General features: G+C 41.1%; 2 protein-coding genes across 2 annotated transcripts; both read left to right on the top strand.

The window, feature by feature from the left end:
• Window positions 1–1,084: 1,084 nt before the first annotated feature.
• Window positions 1,085–7,118, top strand: LOC306711673 (zona pellucida sperm-binding protein 2-like; the record flags this gene model as incomplete). Its single annotated transcript, XM_079180689.1, has 18 exons — window positions 1,085–1,106; window positions 1,193–1,288; window positions 1,376–1,500; window positions 2,218–2,292; window positions 2,392–2,556; window positions 2,633–2,729; window positions 2,802–3,019; window positions 3,099–3,255; window positions 3,335–3,543; window positions 3,640–3,757; window positions 3,875–4,074; window positions 4,139–4,253; window positions 4,333–4,475; window positions 4,575–4,669; window positions 4,751–4,881; window positions 4,967–5,156; window positions 5,315–5,456; window positions 7,089–7,118. 18 exons carry the CDS (start codon window positions 1,085–1,087, stop codon window positions 7,116–7,118), a joined length of 2,328 nt encoding a protein of 775 aa, XP_079036815.1.
• Window positions 7,119–11,182: 4,064 nt separating this feature from the next.
• Window positions 11,183–15,643, top strand: LOC306711671 (uncharacterized protein; the record flags this gene model as incomplete). Its single annotated transcript, XM_079180687.1, has 18 exons — window positions 11,183–11,243; window positions 11,331–11,455; window positions 11,858–12,001; window positions 12,077–12,151; window positions 12,250–12,414; window positions 12,491–12,587; window positions 12,672–12,889; window positions 12,969–13,125; window positions 13,200–13,408; window positions 13,505–13,622; window positions 13,760–13,959; window positions 14,026–14,140; window positions 14,220–14,389; window positions 14,463–14,551; window positions 14,633–14,763; window positions 14,849–15,038; window positions 15,197–15,338; window positions 15,635–15,643. The coding sequence occupies 18 exons, from the start codon at window positions 11,183–11,185 to the stop codon at window positions 15,641–15,643; spliced, it is 2,415 nt and encodes an 804-aa protein (XP_079036813.1).
• Between the last annotated feature and the right edge of the window lie 3,296 nt (window positions 15,644–18,939).

Genomic DNA, 18,939 nt, shown 5'->3' with positions numbered 1-18,939 from the left:
TCATTAACGACTCTACATAAATAGTGGAATTTTTTTTATATTCTCAAATTGATATTCAAATATAGAATAAAAGCAAATTGCAGTTGAGTCACATCTGAACATTTGAAATGAACCCCAATGTCAAATGTGAAATTCTGCTGGAAAATCCACTGAGCTTATTATTAAGAATTATACATGAAAATTGTACTGTATACTCGTTGGTGATGAGGCACTTAAAATTAACCTATACATTTTTCCAACACTTACGCATTTAACTTGTCTGCAATATTTCGCCATGCTTCTTGTCTAGCCCTCGCAGAGGCGGCGGTGTTAGATTTTGCCATGATTATGGTCTTTAATTCCTCATATGAGTTCATGATCATCTCCTGCTCGTCAGCGGAGAAAAAAGAGGCTCTTTCTTTGAGTTGATTTGCCATCGTACTGTTAGAAAATCATGGTTTCGGTGATCGACGCTTCCCCCTTTTGAAGTAGGATGGGCACGCGTAAAGATCCTTGTTACTGCAGTCTGGTTCGAATTAACGAGATTGTTTGAGCGCGGATCAGCCTTTGAGGAACCGAGATAGACTGACATCAATCATCGGGTTAATTTAAGCTGGCTAATAGGACATTTGATCGACTTAGTTGAACCACGTACGAGGAATGGGGCCCTGATCTATAGGGGTTGCCTATGCATTTTTGCAGGGGCAACACATACATATAGTTGAGTCAACAAAGAAATTTATGTTGCATGAACTACAGGCAACACAGGAAGGAAGATCACATGGTACAGGTCCCTAGGTATAAAACAGCTGGTGATGGATCAGGAAGGCAATCAGTCACTTCTCTTCAGAGTTGAGCTGTTTTTGGGTGTGCTGGTTGTTCAGTGCCAAGCTCTGATAGTGGTTTGATTCCTCTAGTTCTTTTGTTTGGCTGCGCTCAGACTGCAACATGTGGAGGCTTGGGAACATGTAAGTTAATTTTCTTTCTTTGTTTCAAAGACTGCTAGCTGCACACTTAATGTCTCTAAACTATGTGTTTTACTTGTTTAAGTTTGTTATGGAACTTGATGGCTGCAGTAATCCTCTTGGGTCAAGCAAGGCCAAATATGAAGCTCAATTCTCAGTCAAGTAAGCCCGAATTCAAACTAAATTACTTTACCACTGTTATTGTTTAAGAGAGTTTACTCTTCCTCACAAGCCTTTTCTTTTAACAGGCAGTGGTTTACGGTCAGACTGCGTGGGTAATCTAATGAGGCTTTCATTGGACAAGGCCCTAGCAGTGGGGAACGAGCTTGAGGTTGAGGCCGTCAGTGAGTATAAAATCTGCTAATGAACATGATTGGTTCATCACTAGGAGAGTAAAGTCCTTTGACAGTTGTCTTTCTTTTCCCCCCAAGATGGCAACCAGCACATTGTGTTAACACCCAGCTTGGCTGCTCAGTGTGGATACAGCATGGAGTCTGACCCGTGGGGTAACACCAGAATCTACTCGTCTTTGCTGGGCTGCTACGTGGACAACAAAGTATGGTTGAGCTCAATTTGTTAGAAGACATTTATTATAATTTGCCAGTGAGTAAAACATCATGGTGTAGTTCACATATCCCATAATTTCTCGAGACTTATTTTTGAGGCACACAGTAGTACTTTGTACTTTGTTGAGCTCAATTTATTGACCTTTTATTATAATTTGGCAGTAAGAAAAACATCATGGTGTAGTTTAATCAAACCTGTGTTTTAACTGCAATTGTCAGTACCCCCCCCCCCCCCCCCCCCCCCTTAATGTAAAAAGTTAAGGGCTGCCTTATCTGCCCATTATCGCTCTTATATTGTTTGATCTGTACATTTCACAAAATTAAGTTTTAAAATATCTCAACACTAGGCAACTTAACAATGCTAAAATGGACAAAAGCAGCTGGAAATGGTTGACTTGTTTTGTGAATTACTTAAACAAATTGCTTGATTTCAGCTCTTGACTCCACTAATGCCAAAATTCTTCTAATTTCATGCATTACATTTGTAGGACGATCAGACCTTTAATGTTGGCTTAAGGCTCCGAATGTACAGACACAGTCAATCGGACATGGTTACCCATGATGTGATGCAGACTTGCAGCTACACTCAGTGGGCCTCAAGAGAGATTCTCTGTGACAGGAACTACATGGAAGTAGGTCTCTTTACATTAATGGTTCTACCAACTAATGTCTTAACAAACAATTTAACCACCATTCCTTGTTTTTAGGTGTCAAACCACATTACTACTTCTGAAGCAAAGGGACATGCTCAAGATGTTAAAGAGATCGACGCCATTCCTGATGTATGTGTTAAAATTCCACTGTTGCAGTGGACTTTCTTTTAAACCTGCAACATTTGTTATCTCAAACGGAGGAAATTACGAATTCTTCCTTCCCTGTAGGCCTCTGGGGCAGCACATGGCATCTGGAAGTTGACATTCTACACCCCAGAACCAGTGTCGATGGTGCTTAGGGATGCTGAACAAGCCGGCTATGGTGCCATGGTGACCTCGACCCGTCTGGTTATGCGATCCCCGTACAATACAGCAGAGACTTATTCAGAGGAGGTAAGCAACACTTATCTCCAGTGTTTTGCATTTTACTTGACATTAAAAGCATGACATTAAACCTGACATCTTTTAGGTGGGTGGAGTCCCCATGGAAGTTTTCATGGTGAGCGCCTACTATCAGGCACCGCATGGTCTGAATGTGGTGAACCTGGCAGCTGCTTGTCCCACAGGTAAGTCTCGAGCAATCAGTGGCTGGACACAGTTAACATGTAGTTGTCACACAGTTGCTTTATCATTTACAGGTGGCGTCCTCTTCATCAACGATGTAATCTCTTGGCACGTACCTCGCCGTGTGACACCGCTGTTGGATGAAAACTTTGAAGTCCTAGAAATGCACATGGGCATCAACGGGAAGAGGCTTGATGGATCTCAGATGGCCGCACGGGGTTACACACTGTCCACCACACACCATCACATCGTCATTGAGATCCCAGTGGGCTCACCTGATGGTCACTTCAAGGTTGGGACGTCTTCTCCATTAGAAATGCAAGAGTCACTAGTCTTTGCATGTTTTATTAAAATGTCATGAATAATTGCAGAGCCATGCCCCAGATTACCAGTACCACATCACCTACATTGTGGAGCCCATGCTTGAGGTACTGTGGAGGACCACTGACACCCAAGATGATACCAGATACAAGGTTTTGTTCCCCATTACCACCCCTCTTATGCCTCAACCTCCCCACTTCCAAGAAAGTAAGTCACATTCTCCAGTAGACTACAGAATCACAGGCTCGAGAAGAAGGCTATAAACCTGTCGCTTTCTGTTCCTCAGATACTGTTCCTGAGGCCCGAGTATTCAGCGTTCTCTTGGGTACCTTTCTTCATGATGTGGTGCTGAGGAACATCACCTTTTCCACCGGGGTTCTCACTGTTGAGGAGAGCAATGCCAGAGGCTTCACCATCCAGGCGCACAACCACCCCAATGGAACCAAGAGTTTTTCTCTTTCAGTACCCTTTGATTCGGATGTAGTCCTGAAACATGTATGTGAAATTGTAAATGCAAAATGCCACTCCGTGCCAGCTTATTTGCTCTGCATGAGTGTTTCAAAGACCTAACTGAGCTGTTTATATCTGCAGAATCCTGAACGCTTGGTTACAACCTACTTCCTCCCTCTGATCTTTGAGTTTATCATCCTGCCTGAAGAAACTCCATTTGCCCACCCAGTCGAGTTGCAGGCATCTTATCAGGATGTTGGTGAGCTATCGTGCTTATGCTTTTCTCGGTATCTAGTTGATTGCTTTGACCAAATGGGGAGAACACTTGAAACTCCAAAAGGGGGAGAAAGTTGCTCAGTAGTTTCTCTGCTTTCAGCGCTACCCACCATCACTGGCACCTGTGACCAGAACCAGTTTTACATCGGTGTGAAATACGGAAATCAAGGCCACAATTTCAAAACCATGGTTGGCCCTCGAGAGCTGACACCTGAGATAGCTGACGAATACAATTTCCAAGGAAACAGCACACACTTTAGCCTCATACTGCCATACACTGCCAAGGACACAGCATTCGAGGTATGTCAAACTATAAAATCATCATAAATTTGCTGCACTGGGTAACTTCCCTTTTGTCTTGCAGCTGATAACCTCAGATTCAGTCATAACCCGAGTTGACTTGATGCTGTTGGATCCCATCAACAACTGGGTGCTTTCTGATCTCTACCTGTCCTGCACCTTCCCCTTCATAACAACCAGTAAGGCCTATAAATTGCAGTATTTCTGCTGATTGGGATTGTAGGACATTTTCATCACCCTTACCACCTCTATCCTCAGCGTGCTACCCCAATGGAACCATGACTGCTATGGCTGTGAAGGTGGAATCTGTGCCCAATCTCAGCCCAAGTAGGCTGACCCTGAAGGACCAGTCCTGCAAACCAGCTTTCAGTGACGATCGCTCAGCATACTTCTCTTTCAGTGTAGATTCCTGTGGAACCACTAGAACAGTAAGTGTTGGTTCACCTTAAATCTACAAATTATTTTGTAAAACCTTCTGATGCCTCACTTCTTTTTAATAGTTCTTTGACCACTACATGCTGTATGAAAATGAGATTGGTCTGTATTACAAGAACAAAGGAGTAGCCTACACATCGCCGGTTGATCCTGAGTACAGGTAAAGGGACTCGTCCAATCTTTTATTCTGACATACGGTCTCGTGAGAGGGCAACACCTTCAGTGTATGTTTCTCCTATAGACAGACCGTTTCCTGCTACTACGTGGTCAATGAGACTCAGACTGTCGCATTCAGCTCTAAACCAAGACGCTATGAACCCACAGCAGAGATCGGCTCAGGGCAGCTGATGGTGCAAATGAGGCTAGCCCGTGGTAAGGTTGCCCTATCTTGTTTTTGCAAGACTGTACACCGTCTGGCCGGTCCATGCCTTTTACTAATGTGACTCTTCTCTTCCAGATTCATCATATGATCTCTTCTACCAAGCAGAAGATTATCCAGTTGTAAAATATCTGAGGCAGCCTCTGTATTTTGAGGTGGAGCTGATTGAGTCTTCTGAACCAAATTTGGAGCTCATCGTGGAGAAGTGTTGGGCTACACTTTATGAAGACCGGACGTCTCTGCCTAGCTGGGATATCATTGTGGATGGGTAAATGGCAGCATAAAACTTAGTGCCAACTTCTGCTTTTCTCTTTATTGGAAAGAAATTTGTAAATTCAGGTTGATTTGTGACAATCTCTAAAACATAATTCAAATTTCATGGGTTTAACAAAAAGCATTCAGAAGCTTGTTTTATTCCCTCCCCAGCTGTGAGAATCCTGATGATAGCTATGTGACCATTTTCCATCCTGTTGTGAGCGACGCCAGGGTTTTAGTCCCATCCCACATCAAACGCTTCTCTATAAAGATGTTCACCTTCACTAAAGAGGAGGCGGTTCTGAAAGATGAGGTAAAGTGGGACTGTTGTAACCAAATGAAGTGTGTATTGGCCACATTGCACGGTACAGTCACATGTAGCCCTGCGTAATAAACCCTTTTGTCTTCAGATCTATGTCCACTGTGATGCAGCGATTTGTGACGAAAACAGCCAATTGGATGGTCCGTGCAGAGGCCAGTGTGTGCAACCTACACACCAGATTTACTCCAGACCGCAAGAGATAAAAGGAGTAAGACCGGGTAAGTGTAATCTGGAAAAACATTTTTGTCGACCTAATCTACGTGCCGTTGGTGATCTATACTTGTCTTTCTAGAGCAAAGAGGAACAGACGCTACTCAGGAAAGGCAAATCTCCTCTGGGCCTATTGTGTTAACATCTGATCAAACTTCTGAATAAACGAATGTCTTTAAACTCTTGTGCAGTCTTTTCTTTGCTCAATTTCTATCAAAGCTTTGGGAAGTCTTTTGTCTTAAATCTACATATAAAAGTCATAGTCAAGATGGCCACAGAGAGCTGTTTCATTTTGCCACTTTAAAAAAATTGCTGCAGCCTGCGCCTTCAGTTTACCGTAACATTTTTTTAAACTTTTTTTTTTTTATTTTTTTTTTCCACCACCAGCTTTAGGTCACTAAAGAGACTATAATCGATACAGCAGTAAATGACTAAAGATATAGTTGCGTAATGTCTAACTGAGCAGAGAATGAAGTAATTCTCCCTTTGTGTAGATTATCTGCGCTTGACATAGCCAGGCCGGTGGCACACACATTTTGCATACACTGTAAAAATGAACACGTTGAACTTAAACAATTTACAGCCTTAAAATATGGAGTTTGGCGTCTGCCTCTAGGGGTGCTGGGTGAGTCAACTTTTGAGCAGCCCAAAGGATTAGTTAAAAGTGGAAATTAAAAGACTTGAACAGCGCAGGTTCAATTCAGATTGTGACTTCATTAATTAACCCTGATTATGGTTTTTGAACACTGGAATTTCATTAGGCTCAATGTTTCAGGTTAAATTTAAATGATATAACTCTTCAAACCCGACACTGGGGAATGATCAGCCTCATGTGCCTGAATTAAATTATGTAAAGTTTCTTCTCTCCAGCTCTCACTTTAATTGTATCTATAATGAAAGTTGAGGGAAATATCAGATCATGAAAAGACAAATCTTTCTAATAAATGAAAGTCGTTTGTGGTCTTGTTTAGACCTACAATGAACATCTATTTAAAACAGATGTTCAATCAGAAAACTAATCAAACTAGTTTAATCTGATCTGTCTTCACTCTGGTATGAAACTCCAGTCAGTCCGATCAGCTGCAGTGTCCAATCACATGACTAACAATGAGGGGGCGTGTTGGCCGGTAAAACACTTCCTGGAAGTCTGTTCTCGTGCGTCATGGCTCCTTGGAGATCTCTCCTCCTCAGAGCAGAAATAAGAGCTTTAGGACTGCCATCAATATGGCGGAGCAGAACCACTTCCGGTTCAAGCGAGGAGCGAGGAAATGACAATTAAGAGACTTGGGATGTACCCTGTTTCTCACAGTGAGCTGATTGATGAGCAGAGTTGATCCCTCTCAGAGCCAGCAGATGGACCACCTCCCATACACTAGATGTCCCTGTTGCTGTGCATGTGGTTGTCTGTTGCAGGTGCTGAATGATGGATCATCAGCTGTATGAGACACACCTCAGCCGGTGTGTCTGCTCTGCCCTTAAATACGCCTTCATTCAGCTGCCTTGGTCTGTCTAGGGCAGGGGTCAGCAACCTTTACTATCCAAAGAGCCATTTTGTTCTATTTTCCACCAAATAAAATTTGTCTGGAGCCGCAAAAGCTATTTGTCAGTTTATAAAGTTTTATATATAGTTATATATACAAAAACTATAGTTTGTTGTATTTATGAAATTATAGAACAAGAATAAAGACACTTGTTGACATTTTATTGCTATTTTACATGTTATAACAATATCAAACTCTTATGAAGAGAGTTTGCTGCAGCAGTTGAGGAATCGCTCTTTTTTGCTCATCTCCAGTGTGACACTTTCCAGCAAATGCTGTTTGTTTTGGAAGCATCTTTCAACATTACATTTGTTGTTGTTTGCAAATTTCTCGCCACATATCAAGCATACAGGTAAGCCAGCATCATTCGCAGTGAAAGCAAATTAATACGTCCACGCAGAATTAAACTATTTTCCTCAGTGACTTTTCTGTTTTGGGATTTATCCATTGATAGTTTACCGAGGGCGGGGGTCTGCAAATCATGATTAGCCACCTGGAGGGAAAGGCGCTAGACAGCGACATAAGATGCAAGTGGCGGATCGCATAGTGTGGCCGTTTTTTAATATATTACTATTTTGCTCGACAGAGTTCGAATCCAGGTTGACTGGACTCTGTGGTGGCCAATCCATGTGTGAAAATGATGTCTCATGCTCCCTGAACCACTCTTTCACAATTTGAGCCCGATGAATCCTGGCATTGTCATCTTGGAATATGCCCGTGCCATCAGGGAAGAAAAAATCCATTGATGGAATAACTTGGTCATTCAGTATATTCAGGTAGTCAGCTGACCTCATTCTTTGAGCACATACTGTTGCTGAACCTAGGCTCGTACCTATTTGCTTAGTTAAATCCAGGTGGCGACTTTTTTTTTGGCCAGGCAGTGTATATGAGATGTGACTTTTAGATCTCCAGCAATATGTTTGTGAATGTGTGACGAATCTGGCAACAGAGGCAGAAAACAGCTGCTGCTGTTACGCGAACACAACACATGCACGGAAGGGAAACCAGTAGGTTTGAAAACCAGTAGGACCGGCACCCACTGCATGCCCAGTGTACGTGAATAGTCACGTGATATTCGTTTTCAGGCATTTAAGTCTGGACGGAGATCATCTCGAAAACGATGCTTAAACGCCGTGTGGACAGAGGACTCAGGGAAACCCCGCAACAGAGGGGCCGAAGAGCCGCGGGTTGCCGACCCCTGCTCTAGGGGAAGATCTTTTGTGTCACCGGCATGACACAGTTGCTCTGGTTTATGTTTGAGTTCTGTTCCTTTGTACATACTGCCACAAATCCATTTCACTACTGATACCTCAGAGTTACATTGTTTTACTTATGTTTGTTGAAAATAAATTGCTTCTTCTTAGCAGCCAGGTCATTTGTCTCCCTGTTTTGTTGCAGTCTCCGACAAGGCAGGTTACTTTTTCAGGAATAGTTCATCTTAATTGAAATGTTAAGTTAATTAACACAATTTAACTGGGTAATTTGCCCACACAACTTAAGCTTCTATTTTCTAACAGTACTACGTAAAAAAGATTCATCAACAGCAAAGAACATTCTAAATGCTAATCAATTTCAAAACATACAGTGGCATTTTTGTTATGAATCTACTTTTAGTATCAAAACATAACCATGAGGCATAGCTGATTATGGCAATGCCACATATTAAACATGTGTCCAGCTCTTAACAGCTAATAAAACTGTATGGAAAATATCCTTGATGTGCAGAATGTTCTCCTTGAGTACAACAGCAGCATCATTCATCTCTTACCAGCAACTCTTCCTTGTTCCTTCTAAAAACAATGAGAAGGCCAGTTTCCACTCCTTTTGTAGCCCTCTTTCGAACTGGAAGTCTAAAGAACAAAACACAGTATTCAGTAATTCAGCATGTACCGTCACTATACCAAACTTGATTTACTCTCCTATGTTGGTAGTCAATGACAAAGGCAGCATTATGATATATTCTGCATAACACAAAATTATGTGGTGCGATTATACCTAAATAGAAAAATCCTACTGCAAGAAAGCTAGGTATTAATTAGATAATAGATATTTCAATGTCATTTTTTGTTAATCTAACAGTAAGCTGTATAGTGTCTAGTTTTTGTACTTGGCTTTAAGGGATAAGACCATAATAAGGCATTATTATTTTTGTTTTAACAAATCCCATGAAAAGAAATAGGTTAAACAATACATTTTCTCTTTGACAACAATATGTGTAGTTTTAGCTAGTAAAGATTTAGCTACCGCAATCAGGTATGCTAAATAGGACATAGCTGCTCTGTCAAAATGACAATGTATTCATCTGAGATATATTATATAGTAGCATTGTAAGGCCTATACAACAATATTTTGAATGATAGGAGGGACAAAAGGATGTGAATATTTAAACTTTGTGATGGTTTTATTGATTACATATGTTTCCATTTATAAGAGCAGGATGAGTTATCATTCAGAATTGTTACTGTGTTTACAATATATACAGTACATACATACACAAGTAAAGCCTTTGGTTGGTTGAAGAAAATGTGCGTAATTTGCAGATCCAATTCATACGACTCACAGGATAAGTTGTTCCATCGTACTCAGTGCAGCCTCTGACAATAATAATCAAACTCAGATTGAAATTTCCATACTTTGAGTAATGTCCGTTCATATTTGCCAAAAAGCTTTCTGTTTCTGTATCTGTTATTCCTGCACATAAACTATGAAGATTTGCTCAACAAGATGAACGTTGTATGAAAAAAATCATGTCATACTTTTCCATTTTTAGCTGGTAATATTAAATTGCAAGGAATAATCTCAGCTAAACAAGTATTAAAGTACAAACTCTTTCTACAAAGGTATATTCAACAGTCAAATCAGATTTGGCAAAAGTAGACCACACACAGGAGTTGCTATTCAATGTCATTGACGGCTCTACATAAACAGTGGAAGAACGGGTGAATATAATTTTTTATTTTTTTTTATATTCTCAAAATTATATTAAAATATAGATAAAAAGCAAATTGCTGTTGAGTCACATCTGAAAATGTAAGATGAAACCCAATGTCAAATGTGAAATTCTGCTGGAAAATCCACTGAGCTTATTATTAAGAATTATACATGAAAATGTTACTGTATACTCGTTCAGTGTGATCATACCAGGCTGACAAAAACATGTGCACTGTCTAGCTACCATTTGCTATGTTAACTACAGTAGCCTAGCTAAAAATCACACAAGTTCTAAAATTGGCCATAAACAAAGTTGGGTTTTTAGATTACATTAACAATCCTGTGTAACATGTATCTAGTTTACCTGTTCAACACAAGAAAGGTAAAAGTTTGTTCTTACCTTGATAACTCCTGATCCAAAATTAAGTTTCCTGTGGCACATGTAGGAGGTGGAAGGGCTTTGTTTGCTGGTTGGGGCTGCCAATGCATTTTTGCAGGGGCAACACATACATATAGTTGAGTCAATAAAGAAATCTATGTTGCATGAACTACAGGCAACACAGGAAGGAAGATCACATGGTACAGGTCCCTAGGTATAAAACAGCTGGTGATGGATCAGTAAGGCAATCAGTCACTTCTCTTCAGAGTTGAGCTGTTTTCGGGTGTGCTGGTTGTTCAGTGCCAAGCTCTGATAGTGATTTGATTCCTCTACTTCTTTTGTTTGGCTGCGCTCAGGCGGCAACATGTGGAGGCTTGGGAACATGTAAGTTAAGTTTGTTTTAAGGACTGCTAGCTGCACACTTAATATATCTAAACTATGTGTTGTACTCGTTTAAGTTTGTTATGGAACTTGATGGGTGCAGTAATCCTCTTGGGTCAAGCAAAGCCAAATATGAAGCTCAATTCTCAGTCAAGTAAGCCTGAATTCAAACTAAATTACTTTACCACTGTTATTGTTAAAGAGAGTTTACTCTTCCTCACAAGCCTTTTCTTTTAACAGGCAGTGGTTTACGGTCAGACTGCGTGGGTAATCTAATGAGGCTTTCATTGGACAAGGCCCTAGCAGTGGGGAACGAGCTTGAGGTTGAGGCCGTCAGTGAGTATAAAATCTGCTAATGAACATGATTGGTTCATCACTAGGAGAGTAAAGTCCTTTGACAGTTGTCTTTCTTTTCCCCCCAAGATGGCAACCAGCACATTGTGTTAACACCCAGCTTGGCTGCTCAGTGTGGATACAGCATGGAGTCTGACCCGTGGGGTAACACCAGAATCTACTCGTCTTTGCTGGGCTGCTACGTGGACAATAATGTGTGTTTGAGCTAAATTTATATATATTTTATTATTTGTTGGTGAGAAAAACATCATGGTGTAGTTCCTATTTTGTATGTTTTTCTCAAAAACCTTAATCAAACCTCCTGTGTTTTAACTGCAATTGTCAGTATTTATTTTATATGATACAAAGTGTGATGTAAAATATATCAAGGCAGCATTCATTTGCCAATTATCTCTTAAATTAATTGTTTTGTCTGTAATTTCACGAAATTAAGTTTTCTAATATTTCAACACTAGGCAATTTAACAATGCTAAAATGGACAAAAGCAACTGGAAATGTTTGACTTGTTTCATTAATTACTTAAACAAATTGCTTGATTTCAGCTCTTGACTCCACTACTGCCAAAATTCTTCTCATTTCATGCATTACATTTGTAGGACGATCAGACCTTTAATGTTGGCTTAAGGCTCCGAATGTACGACCACAGTCGATCAGACGTGGTTACCCATGATGTGATGCAGACTTGCAGCTACACTCAGTGGGCCTCAAGAGAGATTCTCTGCGACAGGAACTACATGGAAGTAGGTTGCTTTACATGAATGGTTCTACCAACTAGTGTCTTAACAAACTCTTAAGCCACCATTTCTTGTTTTTAGGTGTCACACCACATTACTACTTCTGAAGCAAAGGGACCTGCTCAAGATGTTAAAGAGATCGACGCCATTCCTGATGTATGTGTTAAAATTCCACCGTTGCAGTGGACTTTCTTTTAAACCTGCCACATTTGTCATCTCAAATGAGGAAATGACTCATTCCTCCTTCCCTATAGGCCTCTGGGGCAGCACATGGTATCTGGAAGTTGACATTTTACACCCCAGAACCAGTGTCAATGGTGCTTAGTGCGGCTGAACAAGCCGGCTATGGTGCCATGGTGACCTCGACCCGTCTGGTTATGCGAGCCCCGTACAGTACAGCAGAGACTTATTCAGAGGAGGTAAGCAACACTTATCTCCAGTATTTTGCATTTTACTTTACATTAAAAGCATGACATTAAACCTGACATCTTTTAGGTGGGTGGAGTCCCCATGGAAGTTTTCAGGGTGAGCGCCTACTATCAGGCACTGCATGGTCGGAATGTGGTGAACCTGGCAGCTGCTTGTCCCACAGGTAAGTCTTGAGCAATCAGTGGCTGGACACAGTTAACATTTAGTTGTCACACAGTTTCATCAACAGTTGCTTTATCATTTACAGGTGGTGTCCTCTTCAACAACGATGTAATCTCTTGGCATGTACCTCGCCGTGTGACACCGCTGTTGGATGGCAACTTTGAAGTCCTAGAAATGCACATGGGCATCAATGGGAAGAGGCTTGATGGATCTCAGATGGCCGCACGGGGTTACACACTGTCCACCACACACCATCACATCGTCATTGAGATCCCAGTGGGCTCACCTGATGGTCACTTCAAGGTTGGGACGTCTTCTACATTAGAAATGCAAGAGTCACTAGTCTTTGCATGTATTATTAAAATGTCATGAATAATTGCAGAGCCATGCCCCAGATTACCAGTACCACATCACCTACATTGTGGAGCCCATGCTTGAGGTACTGTGGAGGACCACTGACACCCAAGATGATACCAGATACAAGGTTTTGTTCCCCATTACCACCCCTCTTATGCCTCAACCTCTCCACTTCCAAGAAAGTAAGTCACATTTTCCGGCAGACCACAGAATCTCAGGCTCGAAGACTACAAACCTGTCTCTTTCTGTTCCTCAGATACTGTTCCTGAGGCCAGAGTGTTCAGTGTTATCTTGGGTACCTTTCTTCATGATGTGGTGCTGAGGAACATCACCTTCTCCACCGGGGTTCTCACTGTTGAGGAGAGCAATGCCAGAGGCTTCACCATCCAGGAACACAACCACTCCAATGGAACCAAGAGCTTTTCTCTTTCAGTACCCTTCGATTCAGATGTAGTCCTGAAACATGTATGTGAAATTGTAAATGCAAAATGCCACTCCGTGCCAGCTTATTTGCTCTGCATGAGTGTTTCAAAGACCTAACTGAGCTGTTTATATCTACAGAATCCTGACCGCTTGGTTACAACCTACTTCCTCCCTCTGATCTTTGGGTTTATCATCCTGCCTGAAGAAACTCCATTTGCCCACCCAGTCGAGTTGCAGGCATCTTATCAGGATGTTGGTGAGCTCTTATGCTTTTCACGGTATCTAGTTGATTGCTTTGATCCAACGGGGTGAACATTTCAACTATTATTGGGTGTCTCTCCTTAACACCAAAGGGACAGAAAGTTGCCCAGTTAAATGTTTCTCTGATTTTAGAGCTACCCACCATCACTGGCACCTGTGACCAGAACCAGTTTTACATCGGTGTGAAATACGGAAATCAAGGCCACAATTTCAAGGCCATGGTTGGCCCTCGAGAGCTGACAGCTGAGATAGCTGACGAATACAACTTCCAAGGAAACGACACACACTTTAGCCTCATACTGCCATACACTGCCCAGGACACAGTGTTCGAGGTATGTCAAACTATATAATCTCATAATAAATTTGCTGCACTGGATAACTTCCCTTTTGTTTTGCAGCTGATAACCTCAGTTTCAGTCAGAACCCGAGTTGACTTGATTCTGTTGGATCTCATCAACAACTGGGTGCTTTCTGATCTCTACCTGTCCTGCACCTTCCCCTTCAAAGCAACCAGTAAGACATAAAAATTGCAGTATTTCTGCTGATTGGGATTGTAGGACAGTTTCGTCACCCTTACCACCTCTATCCTCAGCGTGCTATCCCAATGGAACCATGACTGCTATGGCTGTGAAGATGGAATCTGTGCCCAATGTCAGCCCAAGTAGGCTGACCCTGAAGGACCAGTCCTGCAAACCAGCTTTCAGTGACGATCGCTCAGCATACTTCTCTTTCAGTGTAGATTCCTGTGGAACCACTAGAACAGTAAGTGTTGGTTCACCTTAAATCTACAAATTATTTTGTTGAACATTCTGCCTCATTTTTATTTATTTTCTAGTTCTTTGACCACTACATGCTGTATGAAAATGAGATTGGCCTGTATGGCAAAAAAAGATCCTACACATTGCCGGTTGATCCTGTGTACAGGTAAAAGGACTCGTCCAATCTTTTATCCTGACATATTGTCTTGTGAGATGGCAACACCGTCATTGTATTTTTCCCCTATAGACAGACCGTTTCCTGCTACTACGTGGTCAATGAGACTCAGACTGTCTCATTCAGCGCTAAACCAAGACTCTATGAACCCACAGCAGAGATCGGCTCAGGGCAGCTGATGGTGCAAATGAGGCTAGCCCGTGGTAAGGTTGCCTTATCTTGTTTTTGCAAGACTGTACACCGTCTGGACGGTCCATTCCTTTTACTAATGTGACTCTTCTCTTCCAGATTCATCATATGATCTCTTTTACCAAGCAGAAGATTATCCAGTTGTAAAATATCTGAGGCAGCCTCTGTATTTTGAGGTGGCGCTGATTGAGTCTACTGACCCAAATTTGGAGCTCATCGTGGAGAAGTGTTGGGCTACACTTTATGAAGACCGGACGTCTCTGCCTAGCTGGGATATCATTGTGGACAGGTAAATGGCAGCATAAAACTTAGTGCCACCTTCTGCTTTTCTCTTTATTGGAAAGAAATTTGTAAATGCAGGTCGATTTGTTACAATCTCTAAAATATAATACAAATTTCATGGCTTTAACAAAAAGCATTCAGAAGCTTGTTTTATTCCCTCCCCAGCTGTGAGAATCCTGATGATAGCTATGTGACCACTTTCCATCCTGTTGTGAGCGACGCCAGGGTTTTAGTCCCATCCCACATCAAACGTTTCTCTATAAAGATGTTCACCTTCACTAAAGAGGAGGCGGTTCTCAAAGATGAGGTAAAGTGGGACTATTGTAACCAAATGAAGTGTGTATTTGCCACATTGCACAGTACAGCTGCATGTAGCCCTGCGTAATAAACCCTTGTCTGCAGATCTATGTCCACTGTGATGCAGTGATGTGTGACGTAAAAAGCCAATTGGATGGTTCATGCAGAGGCCAGTGTGTGCAACCTACACACCAGATTTACTCCAGACCGCAAGAGATAAAAGGAGTAAGACGGGGTAAGTGTAATCTGCAAAAACAGTCAACTAAATCTACGTGCAGTTGGTGATCTCTACTCTTGTCTTTCTAGCGCAAATAGGAACAGACTCTACTCAGCCAAGGCAAATCTCTTCTGGGCCTTTTGTGTTAACATCTGATCAAACTTCTGAATAAACAAATTTCTTTAAACTTTTGTGCGGTCTGGTCTTTGCTCAATTTGTATCAAAGCTTTGAGAATTTAAAGGCGGCATTTATCTTGGGGGAGCGCTGTTGCACATTGAACAGATCAAAAATAGATGACTTTGTCTACAGATGCGGCAAAAGCTGCAAGACTCAATCTTGCAATTTGTATTCCCTGTAGTACCAGGGGTAGTGGTCAATGTGCACTTGTAAACACTGGTTTATGGTTTTGGCAATTTGAACCACAGAGCATTGCCTTCTTGAGCTAAACTAAAATGTCCCCTGCACTTGAACTTGTTGCATATGTCTTTATGCTGAACTGTTAACCTGTATTGTACAATCTAAGATGACAGATTCTAAGTTGTGAAAGTACTGTAGCTCTTCAAATCTAACTGAACATTTTGCTTCAAGTAGCACGATTGTAGATCCTAAAACTTTAACAATTATTTTGTCCACACTTATCATGGTCCTGTCTTTACTTTCTGCCGAAGTTAAAACAAAAAAAAGACAATGTTCTGTGATTATCTGCACTGCTCATGTATTTCTTCTTTCCCTTAAGTCTTGCATGGGTTTAGTTCCTTGTATCATACAGCTTTGTTCTAAGCTAGTGATTTGATTTTTTTTTTTTTGTATTTCAGCAGCCTGCTCATTTTCAGTCCCTTTGTTTGAGTTACTAAAGGACCTTTAAATGCACTTAAAACGGATACAGCAGCAAAAAACTAAATATATAGTGTAATGTCTACCTGAGTAGAGGTCGTTCTCAGAGCTTCTACTTGCTTTGACATAGCCAGTCTCGGGCAGTTTGAAATGGTCAAAGTGCAGTTTTTTTTTTTTTTTTTTTTTCGGGACATTTTGTAAAATGCTGGGTTTAAGAAACAACCACTTAGGTTGAGGACAAACATGTATGGCTTAAAATTATTACAAGTCTGTAAAACCCTGGTCTTTTGGTTAAGTCCTATTTCTCGTCCCGATCAACGTCCCCTTCCCGCCATCCAATAGTCATTTTGGATAGTATGTGGCATACCCTGACTTAGTCATGTGGATGCATTTAATACACGCGGCCCCCCCAAATTAGGCTTTATTTTCATCCTGAGTGACAATGTACACTAACCAATAGAATGCATTTTGTTACTATTTTACAAACTGCCATGATAATGGGCTGGCATGACTCCAAGTCCCCAGGAAGAGCGTTTGGTTTTGAGGAAAACTTTAAATAGTCTGGTGTAATTATGATTTCCTTGTCATTCACATGATGAAATTAACTTCCCAGTACAGTTATTTAAAAATGTGATTGAGCCAGACAATAAGGCTGGGTTAATGGAAACACTGGTGCGCTTGGTCCCATGGATGCAGTATTCAGGTATTTTTGATCACTTCTTACACTACAAAGCAACCATCATATGAATAAATGGGGCACCACATTGAGAGGCAATCAAAATGTTCCCAATGTCGTATCTTGAAATGTTAAAGCTCACTTTTGTTCATTCTACCCGCTTGTCTGGTCTTGCATTTGGGTCAGTGAAGGCGGTATTCTGTCTAATCACATTTAAGAACCTTAACATGCTCACCGTGTCACGTTAATGGTTAGACGATATAACAAATAGGATTTTTTTTTTTTGGCAGACAAGTACATGAAAACATTCGACTCAAGAAATTAAATAGATTATTGTAGCCGCCATGTGGTGCCAACACTGTTGAACACTTTTCTGTCCGGGTGCTGTAGGACTGGTGGTAAGTGTAGCCACCCAGACGGTGGGGTGACTGAGTTTCTCATCTGTGCTTCACACCCCCATAGTGTGTTTGGTGGTAGTTTCCTTTGCACTCCCTCCACAACTTGTTTCTTTACCCTTCTGCTTTGCGCTGTGTGCCACTGTTCTTTTACTGTAATTTGTGGCATGAAGTATATTGGACAGACACCTTTTACGGTTTGATATAGATTTCCTGTGTTTTTAATACCCCGTTTAAAGTATTTGACGTAATAAACCATAATCTTGGGGGGATCCTGTCTCAATCATTCACCGCCACATGTACCAATAGAGGATCTGTGGGCTTTTTTCTTGGTTTGAGCCATTATTAAAGGGTCAGTGCACTCTAAAAATTGTAAACTAAATCCAGGCCTTGCCACGGCCACACATGCAACACACTTTATTCCACTGAACAAACAGTTACATATTGCTGCCTGTTTATCAAGAAGTATTGTGCAGTAAAGCACACTTTGCTTCAGGTTTAAATGCCACCGACCAAGCTGCGTTTTTCGAAGCATTGGTGTGAGAACATATTTCCTATACGCCACAACCCTATAACATTGTGACCGCTGGTCAGTTTGAAAGAATTCAACACAGCTATAGTCATTTAAAATTGGTCCGCTTGTTTGTGTATCGCATTAATTTCTAACAATGTAACTACAGCATTTAGAATGGCAACTGTATCTTTGTTGATTTTCACTCAAGTATGAAGTTACCAAGACTGGTCATCTGTTGTTTGTACTCGTTCATTCTTCACTATAGTAATTAGTTTAGATTAATGCTCAGACAAATGTGTGTTAACCAGCCCTCAGTTGAGACCTCATCCCAACTATATTAAAAAAAAAAAAAAAAAACATTTCCAGGGTAATATTTCCAAGAAAACAATGCAAGTATGAATTCCTTTTAAAATATTTTTATTAGTTTACGAGTATTGGTCCTGATGACACTGGTTTGATACGGTGGCCATCTGAAACCAACTGTTTTTGACCTGTGGAAGAAAAGAAAATATATCTTAGCCACTTCAATAAGGAACATTTTTTTAAACACGTTTCCCCAATTGGAGACCAACTAGAGTATTTATCCCATCCCTCATCTGAGCAACAAATGGAAACCTTAGTGTGTGCAACAGTGAAATGTTATCAGTGTGAGAAGTCTTACCTTTCATCCCCTCATCCTGGTTTGAACACTGCACATTACAAGCTCTACCCACTGGATTTCTGGCATCGCAGACCACCACATCACAATGGACAAAGACCTACAAAATTGTATGTAATGTTAATGTGATATTTATAGTGTACATTTGTTTTCCCAAATCTAAAGCCTTTCATTAATAAAAATAAAACACTTTTCTTTGGTTGTTGAAATTACCTGGAGACTCAAGTTCTCTTGGTCTTTGGCAAAGGCAAACATTGGGATCTCAAAGCGCTTGAAGTTTGATGGATACTGAACTCTGGCATCAGGCAAAACAGGA

Source organism: Pholis gunnellus (assembly GCF_910591455.1).
Source record: "Pholis gunnellus genome assembly, chromosome: 19".
NCBI classification, from domain to species: Eukaryota; Metazoa; Chordata; class Actinopteri; order Perciformes; family Pholidae; genus Pholis; species Pholis gunnellus.
Note: the sequence above shows the minus strand (reverse complement) of the source record. Positions and strands in the feature narration are given on the sequence as shown.